The sequence below is a fragment of the Colobus angolensis genome, unplaced genomic scaffold, assembly GCF_000951035.1.
Source record: "Colobus angolensis palliatus isolate OR3802 unplaced genomic scaffold, Cang.pa_1.0 Scaffold24, whole genome shotgun sequence".
NCBI lineage: Eukaryota > Metazoa > Chordata > Mammalia > Primates > Cercopithecidae > Colobus > Colobus angolensis.
The window spans coordinates 5,015,327-5,030,689 of record NW_012115599.1 but is presented as its reverse complement, the minus strand read 5'-3'; the positions used below and the strand labels follow the sequence as shown (position 1 = coordinate 5,030,689).

Here is a 15,363-nt window from a genome sequence, read left to right as displayed (position 1 = left end):
AAATAAATAAATAAATAAACAAATAAGAACTTAAGCTTCTTGCTGAGTCCATTGAAATAATTTTTTAGTCTCTCTGGGAGTGCCTAAAAGTAGCTAAGAATGAGCCCAGTGATCTTCCAAGCAGGGAAATCATCTCTCTTCTTTTCTTCCTCCCTTGGGGCAGCCCCTGTCATTGACATAGGCTGACATATTCAGTGCTGCCTCTTACAACTGGGAGAAGGGGCCAGGGAACCCACAGCCCCCAGAGTCCTCAGCTGAGCTGTCTCCACTTGCTGCCCCTCCATGGCGTGCTGCCTTTGGGCAGACACTGCCATCTCTGCCACTGATCTGGGAAGCCTCAGGGGGCTTAAGGAGCATGAGCCCTCTGGACCCAATGTAGAAATAAGAAAAATGAGTCTCTCCTCACCCTTTGGCATCTCAGTCATTCATGTACGCCCTGTGTATTCGTCTGTTTTCACATTGCTATAAAGAACTGCCCGAGACTGGGTAATTTACGAAGAAAAGAGGTTTAATTGACTCACAGTTCTGCATGGCTAGGGAGGCCTCAGGAAATTTACAATCATAGCAGAAGGGCAAGCAGGCACGTCTTACATGGTGGGAGGTGAAAGAGAGAGTATGTGAAGGAGCAACTGTCAGACATGTATGAAACCACCAGATCTCATGAGAACTCACTCACATCAGGAGAATAGCATGGGGGAAACTGCCCCTATGATCAGTCACCTCCCAACAGTCCCTCCCTCAAAAAGAAATTTGGGTGGGGACACACAGCCTAATCATATCACCCTGCAATGTATACCCTAGTTTCTTAGAGAAACTAGTGAAAAAAAAAGGGAGGACTTTTCTCATCTGTGGCTACTGTTGTTTTTATACTCAGTCCCCACCCACCACCCTGGGACCTGGAATATGAGTTCCCTAGGGACTGGACCAGGGACAAATCTGAGCCTGAAACATCACAATGTGATTGAACTGCTCCTCTCTCTCCAGAGTTTGTTACTGGATTAGGAGTGTGTCCCAGCCCCCTCTTTCCTGAGCAGGTCTGCCCTGACAGAGTCTTTAGTCCTGCAAATGGGCACTTGGAGGATTACCAAGAAATCTTTAAGTAATGTCTAAATCCCAGCTGAGACCCACTCAAAACTCTCTCGCAATAAATAAAACTATCCTGCAGGAATTCCATCCTTGCTCAAGAGTCCTTTCCCAGAGAGAGGAGATCTAAAATAGAGGTCAAATTTCCTGGCCTCCTTGTTTCAAGAAAGGCACTCCATTGACAGACTTCCCTTTAGGGGGAACATCTTAATTTCCTTACTAGTCCTTTCCACTCCTGATGGTGTCACTTCTAATTCTCCCTGCCACTCCTGCTTCTCTGCAGCCTAGGGAAGAGTCAGCTGTGTCCGAGCTCGGGACCGTGGGTAAGGGCGAGCTGGCTTGCCAGCTCTGGAAGGCAGCTGCCCAGTGTTTATTTTCTGGCTACCTGCTCGCTCTGTGCTCTTAGTTTCCTTCCCAAGGGATCAGGAGCAGTGCACCTTATCCTGCCTGGAATGTGCTGCTTCTCCTTGTCCTGCTGTCTGCTTGGGGCAGAGAGACCCTCCCCACAACTTAACCCATATGTCAGTAGTTATTCCTGTGGAGACCCTCCATTGAGCTGAGTTAGTTTGGGCGATGCTTTACACACAGGCAGTACCCCAGCCGTCCACAGCAGGCAGAGCTGTAGCTGTCCATTGACTCACATCCTCCCCATCCCTGAAGGAAGACCACAGCACTGGGTCCTCTGGCCTGGCTCCAGGCAACAGGCAGCTGGAACCTGGGCCTTTCAGTGGTGATAGGCTCTAGCCATGGCCACCTTCTGTGTATCTTGAGACTGCTGAAGACTGAGTGGGCCTCCTTTTTATTTTGCGTTTTAAATTTTAAAAATATATTAACATTTTTATTGAGCTATACAATAAAGTGCAGATTTTAAGTGCACAGCTCAATGAATATTTACATATATACATTCAATGTAGTCATCAACCAGAGGAAGACACAGAACATTTCCAATGCCCCAGAAGGTTTTTTCATGCCACTGCCAGGCAATACCCAACCTCACCCTTGGCCCCAAGGGAGTAGAAAGGGAAAGTAATAGAATTATCCTTTAATTTATCCTCAGCATAATGGAATATGCTGAGGAGTTCTCAGCAAAAATCAAACACACTCTGGCAAGTCTCTTGAGGTGGAGGTCAACTGCAGACGGTAAGGGGTTGGCAAAGTAGCCCCAGAATTCTCCCTATTGTGATTAGTTTGGGTCAAACAGGAGAAAAGAGAAGCTAACAAAGGTCATGAATAAGAGGACAGGATGATTGTCCATTGACCAGGTGTTGTGTGCCTTAGGTACACAACACCTTACGGGTGCTTACACCTTACGGGTGTAGCAACAGTAACTTTTTAGAGGAAGACTGAAGGGTGAGCTGCATCATTAGAAGCAGTGAGGGGTGAATTCTTGGGGTGTCCCTTCTTGGGGGTCATATAGTACTGCATGAGCTGGAAGGGCCATGCTGCAGCCAGGGAATCCTTCCCTAGTGGTTAAAAGCATGCTGAGGAAATGGACTTACCACCTTAAAATAGGGTACACCTAGACCCTAAACCCCAAGAAGCACTTGATTCCATTCTTGAATGTGTGCTGAGCCCTTTGCTGCAACATCAGACATTTCCTCAAGAGCCAAGGGAGAATTAGGGACAGTGTCTGGACTGATAAGAAGGAATGGCAGGCCAAACAGAGCTGGGCAGTGAGCTTCAAGTGACAATTGCTTGAAGTTTTCCTAGGAATAGCCCTCAGTATTGGGTTTCCACAGCATGAGTACAGAAATATGGTGAGCCTGGAATTTTCAAAGGGGCTTTAGGGGTGAAAGAAGTGGAGACCCCAGTGCTGGGGTGGGCCCAGGTCTAGAGGCATGTGTACTGATTGGAGTTATCCAGCCTCTTTCAGGTGTATCTGTAAGGAATGCTTTCGGCTGTGAATAAAGAGAACTCAGTCACAGTGGCCTAAACAGGCAGAGACTGATTCAGATCATGTGAGTACAGAGAAAGGTAGTCCCAGCTGGTGCAACTCGGGAATAATGCAGTCAGGCATTCTAGCTCTTTCTTTCTTTCTTTCCTGAATCTTCCTTCCCTAGGATTGTTGCCTTATGGTCCTAAAATGGCCAATCATCTCCTGACTCCTCATATCCTCATTGAGGGAAGGATGACAGGAACGTGCAAAGGGCAAAGTCACATGCCAGCTGAGTCTGTTCCTCCTCATCAGGAATAAGAAATCTTTCCCGAAAGCCCCACTTAGCAATTTCTACTTACAACTCATTGGCAGGAACTGAGATCATATGGCCACCCACAGGCCAATCACAGGCTGAAGAAAATGATATTGCTTTATTGTCTTAAAAGAAACCAAGACTGATTTAGCCCAGGCTTTTTCAGTCTTGGCACTGTAAACATTTGAAGCCAGAACATTCTTTGTTGTAGGGCGGTGCCCTGGGCATTGTAGAATGTTTAGCAGCATCTCTGGTGTCTACCCATTAGATGCCAGTAGCATACCCTCCAGCTGTAACAATCAAAAATGTCTCCAAACACCACTAGATGTCTTCAGGGGAGGGGAGAAAAATCACACCCCAGTTGAAAACTACTGATTCAGACCAATCATGATTAATTCCCTGGAACCAAAGGAATGTATTTTCTAAAATTAAGGGCTTTTTGTTGTTGTTGTTGTTGTTGTTGTTGTTGCTACTTAAATTGGAGCCGTGTTAGAAGGAAAGAGGGAGGTGGGGAATAGGGATTGGGTAATCAATGGACTGGTTTTGCCACAGAATATTAGACAACTGTCACCAGCAATAGATGAATAAACATTTCTTTTGAAGGTCATATCCTCTTTAGTTTCTGCCTGTTTGGGGTAACTTTATTGTCTTCAAATGGCTACTGTTTATCTTTTTTTCCAGGTTTATAATTGTTATGGCAGGAAAGTTAGTCTGATATCAGCTACTTCATCATTATTAGAAGCTAGAAGTCTCAATATTTTATTAATTCACCAATTTATGTTTATTATATTTGAGTTAAAAAATGCTTGAATTCATTCATTCAGTCAGTTATCCAAACAGATATTTGTATAATAAAGTATTTTTTTGGGTCCATGTGTTCTAATCCTGGGAGCTCTGAATGAACAAATTCTATTTAATTCTATCTCAGATGAGCAAAGGAGTTTGCATGACATGTGGCATGTCATTTACTGTGAGAAACACAATTGTATGGGAAATACGAAAAACAAGAACCTCATCTACATGCCCCACCATGTGTGCCAAGCACACAGGTGTACCCCAGGACCTCCTGCACTTGGGAGCTTACAGGACCCAGAGAGAAAATGGTGCCAGGGAATGCCCACAAGGCCACATCTGAAGCAGCGAGACCTGCGGGGCCATCCGAGGGCTAGCTCTGGCTAAGAATTAAGGAAGTATCAACAAGCTGGCCACTGGGCTCATTTGTGGAATGGGAGTGTGAAGGTGGGTGGTGTGGTCTAGGGGCCCACATGGAAGGCCTGGAGGGGTATTGGGATCCAGGAGACTGAAACAACATGGAGCTGGGAAGAGAACCAAGGAAACAACCCAGAGAGAACAGTGAAGCCAGACAATATTTTCCTTCTGGAATCTTCTCCAACTGTAGATGAGAAGCAGTCTACCTCCCCCCCCGGCCCCACCCCACTGGAAGCCTGGTTCCCTGTAACCCTCAAAGCCCTGGAATTGGCACCATGATAAAATCAAAAGGAGGGCTGGCCCTGCAGAAAGTATTAATAGTTCATCCCTGGATTTGAGGAACCTGCGCAGGCAGGAAACAGGCTGGGAAATTCCCTTCATTCTGCCCAGGAGATGGCTAATTACAGAAAAATCCTGCCAAAGGCAGTCTGCAAGCCTTTCTCCAGAACTGGGACACAACACCCTGCCCCAGCCTGCACCCTGGGTGGTGCTATCTACAGGGTGTGGGTAGGAGAGCCAGCAGGGAAGAAATTAGCCTTCTCCTTTTTAAAACTCATTTAAAAAGTAGCAATATCTCCTGTGGAAGGTGGTAGTGCCACTTTTTAAGTAATTCATAAAAAGGGAAAGACTAATTTGTACTTGAGTCCCAGTGTGGTCAAGAAGAAACCATGTACCATAGGATGGGTCACTTTCTAAAAGTCCCTACCCTTTGGGGAATGAGGATTTTACCTGTCCACTCCCAGCAAAGGACCTGTCACAGGAGAAAGGGAGTTGGGGAAATCAAGATGATGCCTGGTTCTTCCTAAGTTCTTTATTAAGGCATTTAGTGCTATAAACTTTCCTCTTAACAACGCTTTAGTTGTACTCCAGAGATTTTGGTAAGGTATATCTCCATTTTTAGTAATTTCAAAGAATTGTTTATTTCTTCCTGAATTTTGATGTCATAACATAGTAATTTCTATGTTATGAAGTCTACATAACAACACAATGACAGTTTCAAAATCTCACACAAGTTTGATAAAAAGACAAGACCCAATGAACAAGACTGTGTTCATTTCTTAAAGCTCTTTTTTCTTTATTTTTGTCTAAGCTGATTCAAAGAACCAGGCTTCGAGCTCTGAGATTCTTTCCTCAGCTTGGTCTATTCTACTGTTAATACTTCTGATTGTATTATGAAATTCTTTTTTCAACTCAACAAGCTCAGGTTGGGTCTTTTGTAAAATTGCTATTTCATTTTTCAGCTCTTAAACCATTTCACTGGATTGCTTGGTTTCCTTGGATTGGATTTCAGTTTTCTCCTGGATATCTATAAGCTTCATTGCTATTCAGATTCTGAATTCCATGCCCGTCATTTCAGATTGGTTAAGAACAATTGCTGCGGAGCTAGTGCGCTCATTTGGAAGTAAGGGGACACTCTGGTTTTAATTGCTACAGTTCTTGCACTGATTCTGTCTCATCTGGGAGGGTTGGTATTCCTTTAACTTTGGTGTAAATTGAATATAGTCAGTTGGCTTCACTTCTGGAAGTTTTCAGAGGGCTAAGGCTCTAAACAGTCTGTTGAATTCTAGTCCTCTGCCTGGCAGGAAGGAAAATTAGCAGTTTTTCGTGTTGTAATTTGGGCTGAAATCCAGTAGATGGCGCCTGAGAGCAATGGGCGGTAGCTAGGCTCTCATTCTGCCGCCTGGCTCCTTTGTGTATCCAGGCCTTTGAGGCAGTGCTCTGTGGTGCAAGGATGAGAGGGGTAACCGCTCACAAGGTCCCCTCCTGGGTCTTGGGGGGAAGGACCCCTGATCACTGGCACTGTGGCCGCGACTTTTTGTCGTTGTTAGGTGTTCCAGGTCGTGGGGCTTCTTCAGGCAGAGAGGTCCAGCAGGGAGACAGGCCTCACCCTTACTGGACCAGCTCTGCGGAGGGAGGCACGCCTAGGTTCCACACCAGCCCACGAACCTGTGCGGCTCACCCCTCTCTGAGAGTTTTCTGAGAGTTTGGGCTCCTCTTCTGCTGAAGCACCGGGCCCAGTTCCGCACTCCGGAGCCACAGACCGTAGCCCTGGGACGTCCAGATCTGCTCACAGCTCCCTCCCCTGGACCCTGGGATCTGTGTGCACTGGGGGAATCCAAACAGCTCCCAGGCTGCCGGAATACACTCAAGTGGAGAAAAGCACCCAGGATGAGCAGCTGAGGCTGCACTGTGTACACACTCCTGTGGAGTGGCCGGGCAGGAATCCTGGGAGGGACTGGCAGGCAGGTGGGCCTGCGGAACAGATATGCCCTAATCCCACGGGGAAGCCCTTCTTCTCCCATTCTGGTGGTTCTATGGGGCCAGAGCCTCTCAGAGGGAGACAAGGAGCCCTGGGGGATGAGTGCTCCCGCGGAGCTGTCTCACAGACAAAGCCTCCAGCTCCGTGCCTGCTGAAGCCCTTTCTCCATCTAATCTCTAGTGAGAGTCCCAATGTCAGCTCAAACGCGAAGGCCGGGGGTCTCTGCAGCTAGAATCCCAGAGGTCTGCCGCAAGAGAATAAATTGTTGTTAAAGTAATTCCTCTTTGCCCTGAATTTGCATTCAGCCGACCGTTCATGTGTGACTCAGCTTCACGATCTGAAATGTGTACACAATGTGCAATTTATTTGAAACATAGGAAGTTGCTTTTCTGCTATATATTGACTTGGCATTTCTAGTTACGTTTTCACTCCTGTTACGATCTTCAGTATGGTGCATCTTTTCCTGGGTGTTAGGTGCTCCTTCCTCTCTCCCTTTCTCCTTTCTCATTCCAGGACAGCACATATTATAATAATGTTTACTCAGGTTGAGTCTACTGCTTCGGTGAGTTAAAAGACATTTTAACTCATATGAATGGCCCTAAAAGCCTTCACCTGAGCATTCAAGTTGTTTATAAGGGTATGCCATGTCCCTCCCCTGGCCAGGTCAATGCCACCACCATGTGAGCCTCTGCTCTACCCAGTTGCCCCCATATATTTGGATGGTTAGATGGGAAGCTGATCCAGACAGCAGATGCAGAAATGGAAGTTCGACCCCAGCTGACTAGTCCACATGTGACCCAGTGATATTATCTAGGAATTTTCACACATTATGCACATTATTTAAAATTCTGGCAATTTTATTTCTTCTATATAGCGACATACACATTGCTTGTATTCCCTTTGCTGCTTTCAAAAAACAACAAACACCAAAAAAATCTGTAAATACAGCATTTATGTTTTCTGACTGAATCTCAAAATTAGTTGGGGCATTGGGAAAGAATTTAATTTGACTTTTGAGTGTAAACCAAGTATGTATTTCTTTGAAAAGATAAAACAAGAGGGCTGATCATCCTAAACACGAATGTCTGCACAGATTGAAATTCCCAAGATGCCCGGGAACCCAGTCTTTGTACAGTCTCTAGCACCGACATTATCTGGAAAAGGGGAAATTTTTCAAAGAAAGAGCATTAAAAAACATATTATTGGAATTATTAGAATAATAACATTTGCTTAAATAAAACTGACAACTTTTGGAAGTGCTGGTTGGCTCAGTCCCAGTGATATTATGCCATTTTGTATCAATGACATGCCTATGTGCCTTTATTTGCTTTATGAATGAGCACTTAAAATTTTTTTCTGGGCAGTAGATGTATAATAAACATTAACTCTTCTTTATCTACCTTCCACTACTCTGAGAAATTTCCTTTGTTGTGTTCATCAACTGGCCCGACCTCTTTCACTCTGGCTGCTCTGCCATGTTTAGAAACTTTGTATAAAAATGACAGTAATATCTGCAGTGGCATATGTTACCCAGATGAATCAGGGTTTTTACTCCCTGTCTGTAAGTTCACTTTGCCTCCTCTTTCCTGCACCAATTCTATTCTAGATGCTGAGAGCATTTCTTAGTGACTTCCTTCTTATTATCTTTCAAAAGATGCTATTCTAAGGGCCCAGAAGACTTTTTGCTACTTGAAATTCTTACATATGAAAGTAAACAAGAACCGAGTAGTTTTTCATTGGCACCCAGGAATCCTTTATTCCATCCTCTCTTTTCACTTGTCAGCTTCTTCACTAGATTATATGTTCCTTGGAGACAGTTTAATTCATTTCTGTATTCCTAACATTTAGCACAATTTATACACATGGCATGTAATGAATTCCCAAAACAAACTGAACTAAGTGCTGTTTCCATTTGTTTGCATTTCACATGGCACCCAGCAGAGCACCTGGCACATAGTAGCTTTCAGAAAATATTTGGTGAATGAATGACTTATTGGTACTCACGTGTGTTTTCAACCACTTCCCCCTTATACAAGGGGATATGTTTGCAGAGCTTCTCAATGGGTGACCCAAGCAGGAACCAATCGATGTCTGTGATCAGAGACTCCAGAGGGTTGTACTTGACCCAGGTGTATTTGTTGGAGAATATGTTGTCCAGAGTCTAGATCGGTATAACAGAAAACAACATAAAATAAATTGACAAAAATTGGTGTACCTTATTCTAAATTGTGATGATTTTTCCGTTTCAGATTATTAAACAGAAAAAAGTTAGGGATCTCAAGGCATCATCTCTTTTTGAGCACTCTATCAGTGAAGTAGCCTCGTTAGTAATTACCAGTGTTATTTTACCTCTGGTGGCAATGAAGCCCAAAGAAGGTAAGTCCCATGTCAAAGATGGCACCTATAAGAAGTTGTGGAGGGAGACTTAAACCTTGGGTCTCTAGCTGAAGTGCAGTGTTTGTATATATTCACTACACTGTATTATTTCTTTGCATCTTTGTGTCATTGAATATTAGAACTTCTCTTATTATTCTTCCAATCACCATTTCTCATAGCCCTGCTCTGAGAAGATAAGCTGATCAGTCCTTGCTATGTCACTGGAATTTATTATAAGTTCTTGTATTCAGAACTATGTGGTGGAAATCAAGCTGAGATTTGCTCCTGCTCTTAAAAAATAATAAAATAAAAGTTAAAACACTTTAATAACTTTAATAAGTTGAGTATCATATTTATGGTAAGGCATGATAGTATGATCTTCTCCCTCCCTCTCTTCATTTCTCCATAAATACCAGTATTGCCTGGCTTAAGAATAGAGAATACTCAAGAGTGCCCCAGAATTACCTGTTTCTCATAGATGTATCGTTGAAGATTGTTCAGAGGAGGGATGTTCTGAAGGTCCATCTTCAGGATAAAGCAGGCTCTTCGGGAGAGCACCCTGGATGCAATGTAGCCCTGAGGCAGCAAGAGTACAGTTACTGACCCTCCCCAGTTCCCTGAATCTGAACTTGGTGAAGATGATGTCTGAACCTTGGAAGAAAGACTTGAATATATGATGGGATTGACTTCCAACCTGCAATCAGCTTTATCCACTTGACTTATTTTACATAATGTTTTCATTTTTCTTCTCGTCATTTCTACCCCTTTGAAATTTGTGCAAACCCACAACTGTATTCTGCTTTTCATGTTATGGAACCAGGGTCTGCAGTTTGAGGTTTGAAAGATTGAGAAGAAGCACTTCTCTGTCTCTTTCTATTATTATTATTATTATTATTATTATTATTATTATTATTTGAAACTGACGTTCACTCTGTTGCCCAGCTGGAGTGCAGTGGTGCAATCTCAGTTCACTGAAGCCTCCACCTCCCTGGTTCAAGCGACTCTCCTGCCTCAGCCTCCAGAGTAGCTGGGACTACAGGTGTGCACTACCACACCCAGCTAATTTTGTGTGTTTAGTAGAGATGGAGTTTTACCATGCTAGCCAGGCTGCTCTCGAACTCCTGATCTCAAGTGATCCACCCACCTTGGGCTCCCAAAGTGCTGAGATTACAGGCGTCAGCTACTGCATCTGGCCTCTTTCCATTAATTTTATTCTGCCTCCTCCCCAATTTGGGATACATAGAATATTCTTTAGAACTGTGCTGTCCAATATGATAGTTATTAGCTGTATGCCACTATCTAAATTTAAATTCAAATTAGATAAAATTTAAAATGAACTTCTTCCGTTACACATTTTGAGTACTCAATAACCACAAGGGCTGGTGGCTTCCCTATTGGAAATGCAAATCTAGAACACTTCCAGCACTGCAGAAAGTTCTATTAGACAGTGCTGCTTTAGAAACTCTCATAAGCATACCCACACCCACACTCATGCACCCCCACACACATGTCTCATCTATCTTCTCCTCATTTACCATCTTTTCTTCCTGTCCAGTTTTCTTCATCCCTTCTCCACCTCAAACCCAAGCTGGCTGGATAGAGATGGGTTGGAATAAGGTGGGATTGAGAGAGCAATGGAGGGTGAAGACCCTGGGGCCAGAAGGGACCTAAGCCCACTGAGTCTTCACCTGGAGTGAAAATTGTCTCCAGAGAGTTCCAAATAATGATATACCCTAGAAAGCTATATCTAATAGAAATCTTTCTGGTTCCTATTTTTCAATTCTCACAAATTGTGGGTTCCTAAAATTCAAAAATAAACAGAGGCTGAGCCTGGTGATAATGGAAGAAGCTTAAAGCAAGTCCTCACTACTCTATTTTTTTTTAAGACAGCTTTGGGATTTCCATGACAGTTGCTTAAAAACAATTTCAGTGCCACTTCCTTTTAAACCACATCTTCTAATGACTCTATACTTTCAAATGTGCCATTGAACTGCCAACACCAATGGAAAAGAGGAATGTCAAGACATTTCTGGAAGAAAAGGGGCAGAGAGCATGTTCAAAAGTCTAGTGAGATGAGCTGGAACCTACTTATATCCATAGTGCGTATCTTGGAACCTGGGTAGAAGCAGGTTCACAATTGGTTGGTGGAACAAATGGAAAACAAATGAATAAATAAATGATGAAGGATAAGTTTTCAGAGCAGATTTCTGTGACTTATTGTTAATGCCAGTATCTAACACTTGAAAATAGTTTAGTGCTTTTAGTTAGCAAACTCTCTTTTTTACAGAAAAAGTACAATTTATTGCCTACCCTATGTACATAATTAAATGTGTACAGTTGCTGTGGATTTCTGCTATGTTGTGATTGCTTTTTGATTGTTTTATTTATTTATTTATTTATTTTTGAGACAGGATCTCGTTCTGTCACCCAGGCTGGAGTGCAGTGGTGTAATCTCAGCTCACTGCAGCCTTAACTTCCTGGGCTCCAGCAATCCTCCCACCTCAGCCTCCCGAGTAGGTGGGACCACAGGCATGCACTATCACACCCAGCTAATTTTTGTATTTTTGGTAGAGATGAGATCTCGCCATATTGCCCAGGCCAGTCTCCAACTCCTGGGCTCAAGAGATCCTCTTGCCTCAGACTCCCTAGCTGCTGGGATTACAGGCATGAGCCACTGTGCCCGACCAAGTGTTCTTTTTCTGCATGATGTTCTGTGTTAGAAGCACTATTCATTCATTTATTCATTCAACAAATGTGTTTGAGTGTCTGCATGCCAGGCTTTGCTTTGAACTTTGGTTACTCTTCTCCGCACTTTCTGAGCCTGTAGTGGGATAATAGCATCACTCTTCCAATTTCTACCTGAAAAGGTCAAGCAAATGCCTATGTTTCCTGTCATATGTTTTTCTTCAAAATGGTTTTGTTTTTTAACCAATTGCTTGATTATTTAAAGAGAAAAGTGAAAGTGAGGAATTCTTAAAGAATTACAAGGTTAAATCTAAGAATTCAAGTATGTATGATGCCATATAGATAGATAGATAGATAGATAGATAGATAGATAGATAGATAGATAGATAGATTGATTGATAGATCGATCTCTCTGCTCTTTAGAAAACTAGTCCTGAAGAATATGAAAATTCATTTGCTGCTTACATGTTTATAGTCAAAAATTGTGGTAGAAGAGCATGATCCTGCATGGATGTTGACAATGGCAGTATTTTTTTCATTGTCAATCGTCACTGTCTCCTGAACATTGTCACCATGGCTGCTTGGGCTGATGATGTTAAAAACCTAGATTGAAAAGAAAGACAAAAAGGTTTTCCATAAATCTTATACATTTGAAAGGCAACTCTTTCAACAAAATTAAGCATCTGCCTGCTATGAACAAGGGATTAAAAATTAAAACTCTCCACTGGGGTCCCAATCCAAAAGCTTGTGATGCCATAAGAATGCAAAGCTTTTCCTTAGAGTTTACTATATTATATATGGGAGATGCAGTGATATCACAGGAGAAATAAGACTGACTAAATTTTAAAGCAATGGCTTACATTTGCAAAGGTATTGTGGTTGGAAAGGAATAGCCAAGCTCATTGTTTCCATTATTGTTTATTTCTGAGATTCCATCCCAAATAAGGTATATGGCTTCTCTACCGTCTTTCAGGCTCTCTTGTACCTTCCTTTTCCTCTCCCAACATCTCTAAGAGATAAAGCCCATAGGAAAGCAACTCACCTCATATCCATGAGATTGCATCCCAAAGATGGTCAGCACCACCAGAAATGCCACCTGAAAAACAGACCCACCACATCCATTCTCTATAGGGTAGTCATTGAGGGTGGGGACAGGAGAGAACACTGGACAGGAAAGGCACAGATATCCCAGAAAATGTACACCTAGAGACAGTGATAGCACTCCCTTTCCAAAGTGTGAAGCATACACATTCACTCATTTGACAGGCGTTTGTTGAGTTCATTCTATTTGCCAGGCACACACATGGTTCTACATTTGCCACCTAATTCCAAACTCTTTCTAGCATTATCACCATCTAGATAATAGGAGAAACTTGGGGCAGGTGAGCAGTGAAGGACTCATTTTACTATGGAAATACCCTGGTATGAGTCACATTGGCTTTGGATAACAGTGGTCAAATTGTGTCCTCTTGTAAAAAAACAAAACAAAACAAAACAAAAACAAAAACAAAAACTTTAATCCCTTAAGACTGAGAGGGTAATACAGATTTAAAATGAATCATGGGTGATAAAGACACAACAGGTTCCTAAGGGAAACTATGAAAATAGAATGCTTGAGAGCACAATTAACTTTTGAGGCTGACATCAAGGAAAACCCCCATATTCTCCTACAACCCACGCCTTAGTGATACTATCATACAAGTGCTGGGCCCACAGGTCGTGAGCCGACACTGAGGCAGTTCTGATGTTTTGCTGTAGTTCTGTAGGAGTCTGCTCCAACATGCTAACCCAGGTTTTGTGCCCTCTCTTCTGAACGTCAGTAAACTGTACTGTCACTGAAAACTACATCAGTACAGAGTTGACTGCGCTGTCATTGAAAACTACTGATGAAAGGAGTCTTGGGGAAGGGGGATATTTTTAAGAACTGTCAGTGGGACTTTCCTACTTCCCTTTCCAACCCACCCTTAATATTTCTCTTCTGGGGACTGGGAGTAGAGCATCTAACAAAGACCTGTGTGCAGATATTCAACCTTCCATAGGGATACATCTTCTCTTACCACAGACCAGCTCTAGCAACATATGATACTCCTGTATATTCTATTTAATGAGTTTAAAATAGTGGTTTGAACAAGTAGTCGAAGGGCTAAACCACTTTAATGGTATGATTAGAGAGAGCTTGGGGAGTGTCCTCTGCCCCCAAATGATCTCCCATCCAACACTGTGGTTAATACACCATGGTCATATAATAATTTTGTGCTTCAGGGTTAGGTCTCAATTTGGGAAATCAAGACAGCCCTGAGAGAGGGAGCTCTTTAAGCTGACAATCTTTAACACTTTAGTCCCAAGGGAGAATTTAGTCATAACGGGAGGCCATTGAAGACACTCTGGCTGCTTAAGTTTGCCATGATTGCGCCTGCAAGTGGGGATGAAGATGGATAAATTACATTCTAAATCCCACATTTATGGGCTTGGGAAAATCACAGTCCTCTGACTCTCAGTCTCCTTATCTGTAAAATGGGGAGAATACTACTCAGCTCATAGGGTTGTTGCAATGAATAGATGAAATTATTCACGTGAAATGCTTAGTCTAAGGCTTAGTATGCATTTGAGAAATAAGAGGTACTATTATTACTACTACTGATATTATTTTTAAATTACAACTTCTCTCTTAGATAGCAAATATAGTTGTTTTAAATAGCCCAAATTCCCTATGAAGCTCATAATAAAGGATTATTATCAAACATCCTCCAAATCAAAATTATCTAGAGATTTCTTTGTATTTTTGTATGTTCTTTTAAGTAAACATCTCAAAACAGGCAAAGGACAAAAAAAGTCAGACTTATTCAACACTATTTCTGCCAAAGGTATCATTAATTCAATCACAGAAGCTTAGAAGCATGCACAGTATCTGTCTAAGACTCCCAAAATCCATGGCATATTGTATACGAGCATTGTCTGCAAGCAGTCACCACAACAGTGTTAAGAAATACTCACAAGGATTTTCATTTTGCCTGGGGGAGGAAGGTGCTGGAGTAAGTAAAGCTGCCCCGTGCAGGTTCTGTCCTTTATATGGGCTTGAAAATGTGGATATCTCTTTTTCAAATGATCACTTTGGAAAAGACCACGTCTATATCTCTGGCACACCCCAGCAAACTCCTTTATCAGAATTGAAATCCAACCACATACCTGATAGCAATGAAGTTCATTAGTCAGTCATGAAAATTCACCACTTGGTCACTCTGTAAATATTCCCTGCTATCTGTACTATGCTGCACTTGAGATTTTAATTTCCACCCTTTAAAAATATTGCATGATGCTTGTTCTATGCATACATTTTGTAGGTCTATAAGGACAAATTCCTAACATCTCCTCCTAAAGGAAGAGTGCTTCTTTAAGGTCTTAGTTGGGCTCCAACTCGATGTCTTTTCACCACTGTTCTGCTGGCTGAATTCTTCCACAGAGGGAACGGATATGAGACTGGGTGCCAAGACAGTGGCTGGGGAGGTCTGCTTGGAGAGCAAACAGTCTAGGACTTTCTTCATTCTTCCCTTAAGATTTGGT

At 42.6% G+C, this 15,363-nt stretch overlaps 2 protein-coding genes across 2 annotated transcripts in view; one reads left to right on the top strand and one right to left on the bottom strand.

Moving 5' to 3' along the window:
• LOC105514250 (gastrokine-3-like) overlaps window positions 1-1,489 on the top strand; it is an 11,269-nt gene extending 9,780 nt beyond the window's left edge. The window contains 1 exon segment of the mRNA XM_011945514.1: window positions 1,367-1,489. Within this exon segment, the coding sequence (XP_011800904.1) occupies window positions 1,367-1,489 (123 nt within the window).
• Window positions 1,490-7,676: 6,187 nt separating this feature from the next.
• On the bottom strand, window positions 7,677-14,911 carry GKN2 (gastrokine 2). The gene is made up of 6 exons (XM_011945264.1): window positions 14,797-14,911; window positions 12,845-12,898; window positions 12,268-12,405; window positions 9,583-9,693; window positions 8,746-8,902; window positions 7,677-7,895 (listed from the first exon to the last, which is right to left on the bottom strand). The coding sequence occupies exons 1-6, from the start codon at window positions 14,806-14,808 to the stop codon at window positions 7,813-7,815; spliced, it is 555 nt and encodes a 184-aa protein (XP_011800654.1). The 5' UTR covers window positions 14,809-14,911; the 3' UTR covers window positions 7,677-7,812.
• Between the last annotated feature and the right edge of the window lie 452 nt (window positions 14,912-15,363).

Bases quoted from the DNA above. Each gene is read 5' to 3' on its own strand.
- GKN2 (XM_011945264.1), bottom strand. The intron at 12,406-12,844 runs GTGAGTTGCTTT...TTTTCAATCTAG, and splicing joins TGCAATCTCATGGATATGAG to GTTTTTAACATCATCAGCCC. The intron at 9,694-12,267 runs GTAAGCAGCAAA...TTGCTGCCTCAG, and splicing joins CAATTTTTGACTATAAACAT to GGCTACATTGCATCCAGGGT.